This window comes from Lepisma saccharinum, chromosome 20 (assembly GCF_977018435.1).
Source record: "Lepisma saccharinum chromosome 20, izLepSacc3.1, whole genome shotgun sequence".
NCBI classification, from domain to species: Eukaryota; Metazoa; Arthropoda; class Insecta; order Zygentoma; family Lepismatidae; genus Lepisma; species Lepisma saccharinum.
Window position 1 is genome coordinate 22,154,740 of NC_139248.1, and position 13,142 is coordinate 22,167,881.

General features: G+C 38.9%; 1 protein-coding gene across 1 annotated transcript in view; it reads right to left on the reverse strand.

Moving 5' to 3' along the window:
- Window positions 1–12,248: 12,248 nt before the first annotated feature.
- Window positions 12,249–13,142, reverse strand: part of LOC146003760 (U3 small nucleolar RNA-associated protein 14 homolog A) — a 38,995-nt gene continuing 38,101 nt past the window's right edge. Inside the window, exon 10 of the mRNA XM_083142174.1 lies at window positions 12,249–12,494. Coding sequence (XP_082998300.1) covers window positions 12,306–12,494 — 189 coding nt within the window. The 3' untranslated portion in view covers window positions 12,249–12,305. The remainder of the gene's footprint in view (window positions 12,495–13,142) is intronic.

Below are 13,142 nucleotides of genomic sequence, written 5' to 3' on the forward strand. Positions count from 1 at the left end.
CATTCAATTTTGACTAATTATTTTCACCTATTGAATTTCTTTCAGTGTTGTTATGGTATATTATTAAAAGTACTCCAAGAAAAAAGATTCAGGTAGTAGAAAATGTTTACAATTTTTGTGGGAGGGGACTGATATAAATATAGTAATATAAAAACGTTTCTGTTCAGATATTAAAAGTCATATTATGTACTACTAAAGTTCAAAATTATTCATGGAGGTAAGGTAAAGTTGCCCATGCATTTTGCATCATGCCATAAGGGGGTAGGGCCTCCTCACACAATCTTCGATCTCAGCAATTCTGGAAGTGATGTGATCAGCACCATGCACCCCATGGTTGCCCCGGCTACCAAAATTTAACCATAGATCACACCCTGGGAATTGAACCCAGGTCTGCACATGGCAGTCAGATGCCCTACTAGACCACATAATCTCCTATTCGAGACGTTTGAAAATAATCAAAATGACAGATGGACAACTGTTGAATTCTGAATAAGAGGGAGGTGAAATTCCATTTTTGTAAAAAAAACTTTTTCAGCCAAATTTTCATGTAATTTTTAAAGAAAGCGCTTCAATACATACTTTAGGCCAAGAAAAATTTTCAAGTTGTTGGGGAAGAAAGATTTTTTAAAAATAAGAATATTTTGTGATGCATGATTTTAATAAATTATCATCTTTGTTCCAAATATGGAAGGAGATATTAAGCTTTGAAATTAATTACAGAAGAGTTTGTTTGGTTGATTAAAACAAAGTTTTGGGTGCATCAGCACTTAGGCTATTTGCACACAACACATTATATGGGGCCCACCACTTACCATGGCTAAAATCATGTACCATGGAGGGCTAAAATCTCCTTATCTGTTAAAAGCTGAGGCTGTGAAGGGGCACTCAGCATATATATGAGCAAAACAGAAGACAGACAGCCTTAGATGCAACACTGCAGTTACAAAGGTGTACTACAGAAAGAATTTGGGAACAAATATGGTGTCTCAAGGGAAAGGAGATAGAAGTGGTACAAGGTAACTGATTTTCAACCCCTTTCTGTTGCACATGGAACTACGAAAACTCACCAATAATTCTAAACCTTACCACCCAATCATAATCCAAGTGATTTGCAAGCTGAAATGTTGAATTTTAAGAAGGTGTGTGTGGTGGAAGCTCATTCTATTAATCTTATAATTACATAAACAATGAACCTAGAAAAATCCTCATCTTGAGCAGACAATAAATTGATATTGCACTCCCTTTATCCCTTACTATTCAGGAAATTCCTATCTCTCTCTCGGGTTTATACATTCTGGAAGGAAAAACCACTTGGATTATGAATCTTACATGGTTAGCAAGGGATCTGAAAAAAATCATGCACGCAAATTATTTTGATAAAAATTAAAATTATGCATTTTTATAATTTATTTGCAAATTTTTGCTAATGCACAAATTTTACCATGATTTTTTCTGTATCATTAAGATATTTGCAACAAGGATGAATAATGAAAATAATTTTAAGGAAAAGGGAGGGGGATATTTGATCACAGAAGATTTATGAGACACGTTCAACAAATAACAATCTCAAATTATTAAAAAAGTAACACTACTTATATTTATAGTCAATGTAGAATTGAATGGCACAGGTGAAATTGAATCCCTCTGGATGAAACCACACCACTCTATTTTAAGCGGTCTGGTTCTAGGACTACTTATGGCACACAGGTAGTACAGTCATGGACACTTCTGGATTGTTACAATATATAAGGGACGAGATAGCAACCATCACTGAACTAGCTCTAAAGCATCTCAACTCTCCAAGTGGTGCAGTAAAGCAGAAATTCAGGTCAGACAACCACAACCAACTCCCGACGACAAGAATAAATTGTTCGCCTTTTCTTACCATGCTTTCACATCCTCGCCGCGTTTCGAAGCCCTTCCCCCCCCCCTTCAACATCCAAGTAGCGCACAAACCAACTGCCAAAATAGCTGACAAACTAAAACAACAACCCCCCCCCCCCCTGACAACCCAGGTGTCTATGATGCAAAGTGTGAGTGCAAGGCACATTACATCGGCAGGCCAATCAGATCAATGAACGAGAGAATTCAACAGCAATTAAAAAACGAGAGGTGGTTCAGGAGGAAAATAACCAATTAGGAGGCTTCCTACATTTGCAAGGGTAGGGATAATAAATTGAACAGAGATGATGGAAATGTATATGAGATTTGGATAGGGATGTTTAAAAAATGGGAAAAGCGCGAATACAAGAAAATAGGTTTCCATGTTACCCCAGATGTAATTCGCGAGGCTGAAGAAATACGCGACTTTGAATTCGATGTGACGTAAGCGGGAAGGGGAAATATAGGGGAAGTGTGTGAGGGGGGAAACGGCATGCGGACAACTTCCTGCACTCAGTGAGGAGTCATCCTGAAGTCAATACGGGGAAGTGAAATGGAGTGCACCTTTTTATCTTTCTAACTTGAAATGGTTCTTTTAGACTGAGAAAGTTTTTTTTATTTTTGTGGTTTTAAACAGTCATGGGGATGGGAGTTTTAATACTTTTAGCAAATTTTCCAAATTCTTCCTTCAGCAAAGTCACTTTTCCCTGGCTTATGAAGAGATTTGATGTGGCTATGGAGTATTTCAGATAGCCTAAAGAAAGAACCCGAGAAAGGGAACAGTAGTTTCCCGAAACATCGTTCGAAAAAATAGATACTCACCTAAACGTAAGTACAAGAAGTTTTGTATTTTTAAATATTTTTGAGAATAAGTATTAACCTAACATGAAAAAAAAACCAACACACCACCGAACTTGCAAAACATATCAAAACACAACAGCTATAAAATAGAAAAGTGCACATCAAACACAAAGCACACACACTCATAGACACTAAAAATCAATCCAAACTAAACATCCATAGTGGACAAGCACCACATGTGGATCTCCCTGCTGCAGCAACTAACACCGGTGAAAGTCAAGATGACAAAAACGAAGGCAGATAGGCACACAGCACACCTAGTGGCAATCGAGGAACAAAAACAACAGAAACGTGCCAAGCAACAAGTTCCAACAAGGATGGTGGCAGTGGTCACTGAAATTAATAGAACAAACTAAAAACAGCTTCGAGGAAACTGTGAGTACTAAGTTTCTCAGTAATTAAAACATATATATTAATGAAAAGTTATGTGGCTTGAACTGGATCATGTTCTCAGGTTCTGCACCAAATATATGCCACTTTATAGCAACTGCAGTCTGTTAAAGTCAAAAGTTTGTTTCTTTAAGTTTGCTAGATACATGTATTGTAAATTTAAAAGTGACAAAACTTTCGTGAATACGTGATAACACCAATTTTGGAAAAGGTACATCAGTACTTTAGGCTATTTGCACCCATCTCAAGATGCAAAGAGAAAACCTCCTAGGGAAGAACCATGCCTAATGTTAAAACCAGGGTGGTAAATGTCTCGAAAGATAATATAAAAGTACAAGACTATATAAGGGTTTGCACGAGACAAATACAAACACATGAAAAAATAAAAGGAAGTTAAATGCGGTGCTCAATTGCTGTCTGAGGTAGAAATTCAAATACCTTCTTCAAGACGGTGGGAATTTCACCCAATAACGTCAAATTGTTGGGGAGCATAAGTTCATGCCACAGTTGTATAGATGAACCTATGCTAGCAGGATGTGTTTGACACTTAAATTGACACTACATGACAAACACAATGGCAGATCCATACTATGTAATAAGTAAGAATGGCTGAAATGGCAGTGATCGATCCACACACACATGAGTGTGACTTCATGCTGGGAGGGACGTGAGGAAGACTTCCATTTCTCTGTATGAACAGCTTGTCGACATGCAGATTATTTCTGGTCTCCAAGTCCCAGGAGACTGCCATTGGTGATAACACCACGCATGCTCTATCAGGCAGTGAGCATTAGTTGCACCCTGTGCAACCCTGTGTACCACCCAAAAGCATGTTTTCAAAGGCAGAACAGCGATTGATACCTTGCTGATGGCATATAACAGTTTCCACACGGACTTCACCAGTGATTACATTGGAGGGATATCATGGAATTTTGTAACCAAGTCCAATAAAATCGTTGCACTACCTATGTTGACACTATATTATTTACAATCTTCGTATGAACAGAATTTGAACTAATTTGTCCTCATGAGCAGGGACTACAGTTGAAACCTACTTTGAGTTTGTTTCAGTTCAGCCTGGAATGAAACATTGCGGTTCACTTTTCAGTTCTCGAACTGAAACTGGAATGAAACCAGAGTACATATGTCCGAACCAGAACTGGAACGATCTTATGTTTTACGTCCAGTTCGGCCCGGAATGAAACCTTTCGGTTCATTTTCAGTCCTCGAACTGAAATTGGAATAAAACCGAAATATATCTATCCGAACCGTAATGATCGGTTGTACTTCTAGTTCTGTCCGGAATGAAACCCTCCTGTTCATTTTAAGTTCTCAAACTAAAATTGGAACGAAACCAGAGTATATCTGTTTGAACTGTAATTGGATGGTCTGAGCTTGCACTTCCAGCTTGGCCCAGAATGAAAGTTTTCAGTTCAGTTTCAGTTCTCGAACTTAAACCGTTTCCAGACCCAAATGTTAAGGATCTGGGCACGTTTTGCGATGTTCGAGATCGAGAAAAATACTGAGTAACTTTTACATTTTCTTCATTTAAGAACTGTATCTCGCATTGTACTGACAATTGTAATTTTTTTTGTAATTATCTGTGAAATGAAAAAGAAAAGTTTATATGAATCCGCCATGTCACTTTTACCGCAGTTGATTCAGTTCAAAATGGAATCAAAGAATGGGATGAAAATTAACTGTGAAAAAAGGTGCGTATCTTCTACTAAGAAAATTAACTTAAATCGATACAAATTGTACATACAATCATAATAAGTAAAGCAATCTCGAATCATATTATATGTACCTCTTATATCTCATGATCCCAAAACAAGATTTTGGATGCTATTAGATGATGGTATAAATTTATTTTGAGATATTTTTTTTTCAACATTGTAAAATTTTCACTTCTTGAGTAACTTTGTTGATTTGAGTTAAATAATTTGACATGGAATGACCCAACTATATATATTTATATACAGGGTGTTGCAAAATACCTGTTACAATGCTTGGTAGGTGATTTGACAAGTAAAAACAAGGAAAAAATGTCGAAATCGGCACAGTTTGCGAGTGACAGGTGTGCGAAAATCGCCTCACGCCGTCTTTAAAGCACAATAACTCAAGAAGGAAGAAAGATATCAATGTCGGATTAAAATAATACAAACAAAATCGTACCTGACGAATACAATGGTGCAGCAATTGAGGCCCAGTGTAAACTGCGCAAGGGGACTCTCAAAGAAAGTGGGGAATCCCCTGATGGAAAATATAGGAAATTTACTACTATTTTGTATATAATGTTGAGATCGGAATGTAGGCAGTAAAAAATGACGACGTATGTCCACATGTCCCACTACTGCTGGGACACCTTCCCACACCCGGGAAATAGGAAAATTACTGCAAATCTCCTGTTGTACATGGTTCACATTGCGGTACGAAGAAGAAAAGGAACCAATTTGTCGGATGTCCCACTACTGCTGGGACACCATCCCAAATGGAAAAAAATACGGGAAAACCATAAAAAAATGTTTTCAATCCCTTAATGTTGACACACTACTTTGCAGTACGAAAAACAAAAGTTAAACAATGGCCACATGTCGTCAGTCTGTACATACTACAAGAGAGCTCCCCAAAGAAAGTGGGTAATCCTCGAAGGAATGAAGACGGAGAATGGCGAGAAAACACACACAATGGCATGTAACGTTTCCAGGCACAGCACATCTTGAAGGGATTCCACTGAGAAGCGCACGACCTCCGCACATGCAGATCAATGGTATGAAGTACAGCGATCTTCAGCATCTTCACTTGCACCTTTCACTAAAGGACACTTTGATGTGCTGATAGGGACTCGCAAACACCGGTATACTCAGAGAGGTTGTTGAAAATGTCCGCCATTGACTTCAACACAAAGATGGCATTGGCGAAGCACTGATTGTCTGGTACGCGCAAATACATCTGGCATGTCACCAATTGTCCCAGCAGCGGCATTAATACGAGCAACGAGGTCCTCGGCACTTTCCACAGGGGTTTCATACACGAGCCTTTTCATTTCTCCCCACACAAGGAAATCCAGTGGAGTGAAGTCGGAGGAACGTGGTGGCCACGGTAAAGTTCCACCCCTTCCAATCTAACAATTGCCAAAAATATCATTGAGCAAGACCCTGGCTCCCTGGTCGAAGTGCACGGGAGCGCCGTCGTATTGAAACCAGATACGTTGTCTACCTGACAGTGGCACGTTTTCTAAAAGTTCGTACATCATGTAGAAACACCCGATAATTCCCACCACACAAAATAGAGGGCAAAATGTACGGGCCTATCAAGTGGTCACCTACTACGCCACACCACACATTCACTGCGAACCTATGTTGATGATGGCGCACGATGATTGCATGTGGATTCTCCATATCCCAGACGTGGCTGTTGTGGCCATTGAACATGGCATCTCTGGTGAACATTGCCTCATCGGTACACAAAACTATTGTTGGGAATTTGGAATGGCAAGAGTTCGTTGCACGTACTATTGGTAGAAATCCATGCGTAGGGGAAAGTCCGTGGGCAGTATGTAGTGCACCTTATGCACTTTGTATGGGGGCAATCCCTCTTCCTGAAGAACGTGGAACACATTGCTATGGTGAGTTTGTTGCGTACGAGCAATGACACGTGTTCTGGTGCCAGGGCGGTCTCGTATCGCGTCCAACACGTCCTCTTCCAATTGCACAGTGCGGGGTCTTCCACAATCCCAACGACGGGGTAGTAGAGATCCAGTTTCATGCAGTCGAGCATCAAGTCTTTGAAAGAGTGCATGTGCTGGTAACCGCCTATTGAGAAAACGTTAGTGATACGAAGGCCAGACTAAACTCCATGCTGCGACACGCAGAACAGACAGCAGGAACAACGGTCAACTACACTCTCTACGTAGTATCCACCAATGCTAATACGTAACACGTGACCTACACTCCCAGTGCCTATAGTGGGGCTTTCTGTATCAATTAGCTGAAATCAATCTCAGCGTAATCTGACGGCATAGCGTCATTTTCGGGTGAATTTCCTATTTCCCGAGTGTGGGACGGTGTCCCAGCAGTCGTGGGATATGTGGACATACGTCATCATTTTTTACTGCCTACATTCCGATCTCAACATTATGTACAAAATAGTAGTAAATTTCCTATATTTTCCATCAGGGGATTCCCCACTTTCTTTGAGAGTCCCCTTGCGCAATTTACACTGGGCCTCAATTGCTTGCCCATTGTATTCGTCATGTACGACTTTCTTTGTATTATTTTAGTCCGACATTGATATCTTTCTTCCTTCTTGAGTTATTGTGCTTTAAAGATGGTGTAAGGCGATTTTCGCACGCCTGTTACTCGCAAATGGTGCTGATTTCGAAAATTTTTCACATGGCATTTTTTTCTTGTTTTTACTTGTCGAATCACCTCCCAAGCGTTGTAACAGGTATTTTGCAACATCCTGTATACACATACATACATATATATGTATATACATATAAAGTATCAAAATGGCAGTTATTTCAATATATCTATATATAGTCTTTAAATAACGGCCCTACTGATACCTTGTATGAAAATGAGTAATCAAACTTATGTACTAGATAGTTTGAAACATAATCAGGTAATTGTACAAATAACATGAAAGAAAGTAGGTAAGTAATTTAATATTCAGGTGACTAATAGTGGGTGTTGGAGTACGGCAACACATACAAACAATACATTATAATTTCATATGAGGGTAATACATATCGAAGCCAGCAGACCCTGTTACTTGGAGCAAATACAATTCTAAAAGTTGCGTATGACATCACATTACAGTAACCAAATTGTAGTTAATCAAACAGATACATTTCTGAAAGTAGCGTATGACATCACAGTACAGTAACCAAATTGTAATTAAACAGATACATTTATGAAAGTAGCGTATGTCATCACAGTACAGTAACCAAACTGTAGTTAATAAAACAGATACAATTCTATGTGGGCTGTGGCTAGCTTCATTAGTGTGTCCATTTTCATGCAAAACTCCAACATCAATAAGATTAATACACATTAGATGTTCCTATGGCAGCAAATTTTCCAATTCATGTAAAATGGCATTTACTCTTTTGTATGTAGGGGAAGGTGGAGTAATATCAGGTAGTGGGGTGAAACCGGGTACCATGGTTTTGGCATCATTAGTTATCCTCTCTAGCGGAAACATTGTGAACTACACTCCACTAGTCAACGAAGCAGCAGCAGCCATATTGGCATGTTGTTGCTGTTGAATTCACGGCATCTGTGTAGGCGAGTTTGTTTTACGATGTCATCTCTCTAATGTTCTTTTATTTTTAAACCATCCTTATTTAATAGTTATAACAGTTATAAAACGCTCTTTAGTCCAGCTTATTACATGTTTACTAAGGATTTATACCCTAACAAACAATACGGATTTAGTCCAATAGTAGCTCGGTTCTGTTTACTTTTTATAACCTCTGCACTCGGGGTAAGACCGGGTACGCTGAGCGGGGCAGGACCGGGCACTACCCATCATTTAAAACTAAATTTTATTTTTTGTAATGATGTATTTTCTAACTCAGAACAAGAAGTGTGGATCCAATGTGGAAAGTGTCTTGGCTGGGTCCACGAAAGCTGCAGAGGAGCGGAGGAAGAAGACAACTACTATACTTGTGATTTCTCTAACTAATATTCTTGATTTGTTCAGATAAGGCATGAACCAACTTGTTATAGGTATAAAATAAAAATTTCTGCTACTTTTCCACTGAAAATCTCGTTTTTCTATTTTCCCATAAAGTTAACATATGCACCCGGTCTTACCCCAGTAGTGGGATAAGACCGGGTGATTTGACTTTGTTCAGAAAACAATCATTGATAAAAAAGCAGTGCAACTATGACTTTTCAGGAATGATATATAGTGTACTCAGTTAAACAATGCATATTTTACTTAAATCTGACAAACTCTAAGTCGAATAGTTTAGCTCCAGCAAGCCTTCGAGTGTTAGCTACCCGGTCTTACCCTAATTTCCCCTAATTACATAATTTTGTTTGGTTTTCTGACTTCCTAAAAATAGAAAATTAAAATAAAATAGGTATGAACTGTTAATTTATGAAAAACTCAATAAGCATCTATCCTCGATGGATATTTTCACACTACAAATAACCATGGATTAAAAAAACACTTAAAAAATATGCTTCACAAACGTTGGTTGATTGTAAATGATACATGTCATAATTTTGTAGTACGAGTTCCTCCTCTTCGTATGTAACATAGTATCTGCACTTTAACAGCTATTATTTAAATTTTGAATAAAAAAAGGAAATTAGGTCATACATAAATCTTACAATGTTAATCTTTAAATTTAAAGATTCAAACGAGCATTGTGAAAAACGACAGCAAACATGTGAGCATGAAAGACAATGACTATTTACCTTCCTCCTCGACGAACTTGTAAACACTACTGGAGTTAATAGAGGAACTGAAGGAATTTTCATCTTGGTTTAAGACTGGCAAGTGCTGATCAGAACGCTTTTGGAATAAAGCATTCGTCTGCAAGACCATGAGATCATCAAGTGTTGGAGAAGAAAGGTTGTACCTCAAATCTGACATTATGAACTTCACACTTGAGAACAACCGCTCCACGCTTACCTGGGTGGCTGGTGCAGCCAAAACCACCATGGCATCAGAATAAAGTTCTGGCATGGAATGCTTTCTCATACCCCAGAATTCCAATACGTTGTTGTTTCTTGGCAATCGTGGCATCGTAGCTCGAAAAAACCTTCAACAAGGGAAGAATATTCTTGACTGACTTCCGTCTGCAGTAATTAGACTTGAATCTTTTTCCTTGAAAAAAAAAAAAAAAACTCCAGTTCATCCTCCTTGTCCAGATTTGCAATCACATCTTCTTCAGTGTCACTAGTATCAGCTTCTAGAGTATTGCCTTTAGTATTGCATTTCTCTAATTGCAGCCACAATTTCATTATTTGTTTCTCTTCAGTAAGACAGGCCGATTCGGATAGAAGACAGAAGTACAGGGTGACAATTAATGAACTATATGAAATAAAACTGAAATTAGTGACAAACCACGTAGTACACAAACTGTATTGCACATGTAAACGGCACTACAGACATTCGGATTTAGGTTATGACATGTTCGATATGTCTGCCATCTCTGGCCATGATGTGGGGCAGACGAACATCGATGCTGTCAATGACCTCCTGAATGGCAGTTTTCAGCTCAGCAATGGTTTTGGGGTTATTTCTGTACACCTTGTCCTTAACATAGCCCCACAAAAATGAGTCGCATGTGTTCAGATCCGGGGAATATGGCGACCAAGCGAGTCCCCTTCCAGTGGCCTCTGGGTACCCCAGAGCCAGAATGCAGACCCCAAAATACTCCTCCAGGACGTCAAACACTTCCTTTGCGCCGCAATCGGACTGTTATTGCTCGCATAATAGGCCTTCACAAGTGATATACACTCCTGCACGCTGTACCGTGACATTTTCACTTGCAAATGGCAGACATCAACACATTGCGTGCGCATACGCATACGAATTCCCATCATGCCCTGTGGCCAGCCACGCAGTTTGGACGCCATCACGCGAACCGTTCAGAAATTATGACGGTTTTATTTTATATAGTTCATTAATTGTCACCCTGTATCTTGGGTCCATATCAACAGATGCCACAAAAGCAGGATTCTACAACAGCTTAACTGCCCTTTCTTCCATGTGCAGCACAAGCTGTTTGGCGATTTGGGAGCTGTGGTGAAAAACACGATTCCAGTGTGTATTTGATTAATATCTTGTATGAACAGGGGTATTTATAGTACCTAGATTTAAACAGTTTGATGGCATGGTAGTCGGGTAGGAGGCCAGGTGATTGGTTGGGAACGGGAATGCAATGCGATGTAAGGCACTGTTGGAAATCCAACATCCTTCCTGTTCCCTTCCTAGAAGTGGTGACGCAATAGAAACTGGACGGGATGGAGGTAGTGAATAGTGAGTCACCTACTGACTGTTTGAATCAACAATGTTATTTTTTTTATGTTGTAACAATATTACACATTTTTTTTTTTTTTGTAATTGAAATCTGGGCTACAAAATTTGAAAAATGATACCAAACATGACCAAAATATACGAATTACAAACATATTGCCAATAAGAAGTAATAACTACGTATCCATATTATTATGTAGCCTATTGGAAGCAACGAGTTCGTGTTTGGTGTCATTTTTCACACTTACTTTATACAATTTTTAGGTTTATAAAATATTGAGAATTCAGGGGGGTGATATCAGTTATGTCAAGAGGGACTCTCAGACAAAAAGTGTTCAATACCCGGTGGAGGCACGTAGTGGTTCGGATCCCACTTTAAACTGTAGGCCCAGTCCCGATTAGCCTTACTGTGCATAAAGTGGACTTAAAACACCAAATCAATCAATCAGGCAAAAAGTTTATGAAACACTGCCTTAATGGCATTTTTCAGATCTTATCTATTTCCAAATTTTCGGATCTGGCAGCCCCAAAATACCAAGACTGTTCACTACGAAGTTTTGTTCCAAAACAAAAATTAAACTGAAAGTACACGGAGGGTTATGCTGCACCAGAATGTAGCGAAACATTTCAGTTCGGGTGCGAACCGAAAATGTTCACAATGAGGTTTCATTTCGGAACTGAACTGAAACTACACGGAGGGTTATGGTGCACCGGAATATAGCGAAACATTTCAGTTCAGGTGCGAACCAAAAGTGTTCACAATGAGGTTTCATTCCGAAACTGAACTGAAACTGAAAGTACACGGAGGGTTATGGTGCACCAGAATGTAGCGAAACATTTCAGTTCAGGTTCGAGTGCGAACTATAAGTCGAACTAGAGCATGTTTCAGTTAGAGTTCAAATTCGGTTCGCAGTCCCTGCTCATGGACCCCTTGATTACAAAAACAAATGTCACTGGGAAATTTCGCAGAGGTTGGTGAATTTTGCCTAGTTTCATCCATGTTTTGGTTTAGCATGTTTCAAAAAGGGGGTTAAATAAGACCTCTCCAGTCATTCGGTATGATGTTCTTATATTTATTTAAAAAAAAAACTTTCATTTCAATAATTTAAACAATCATGAATAAAGAAATCAATTTATATATTCCTGATATTTCAACTTACATACAGCAACAGTCAAACTTTCGGTGTCTTCACAAGCACTTCCTCGTCCATTGGTTCAATGATTGTCCCCATTTTTGTGACAATGCTTGGAGCTATCAGTTTTGCATGAGCTGTTTCAGGAAGCCACGTCCGTCCCACTGGAGCCCTTATTGATGCTTCAAATTCTTTTACACTTGTAAATGGGAAGGGCATCTCTCTCACCTGAAACGAAAATCACCAATTATGTTTATGCACAGTTAATGTTTATGTTACGCAGATTAAGAGTAAGAGAAATGCATGACATCAGTGACCTTTTAACATACTAAAAACCAAGAGAGCTTCGATCCTTCTTCATGGATGTGAGAAAAGACTGATACCTGGAGGGCTTATGCAATGGTTAAAATAGAATAAAATGTCCTTAACCCTCCGTTGCTCACATGGCGTCTACGAGACACCAGAGAGTCTATCAGTAACAATAACTTCTGAAACGAGGTAGCTCGGGTATTCCCCGGTCCTGTACTTTTCTATTATGAGCAAATGATTATTCAGAAAGAGTTACGAGAGTTCAAGTTAGGGCGGTGAGAAGTTATTAGTGATATTGTCTGCACCGAGTCTCTCAGATGCCACGCGAGTACTTGTGTTACAAAATCGTACATACAACATCTGTTATAAAACACAAGTTCTAAAAACAAGAAGACTAAGTCGTAGTTATTGTGTCTTATTTATAATCTAAAACTTAAATAGTCTTCTTACAGATGGACCGCAAAAGGCTTTATAATCCTTTGGATGTAGGTTTTGTATTTTAGAACACTCAATGAATATTTGATGCATTTGTGCCCAAAACAAGTAATGTGTTTTATCCAACTAAAA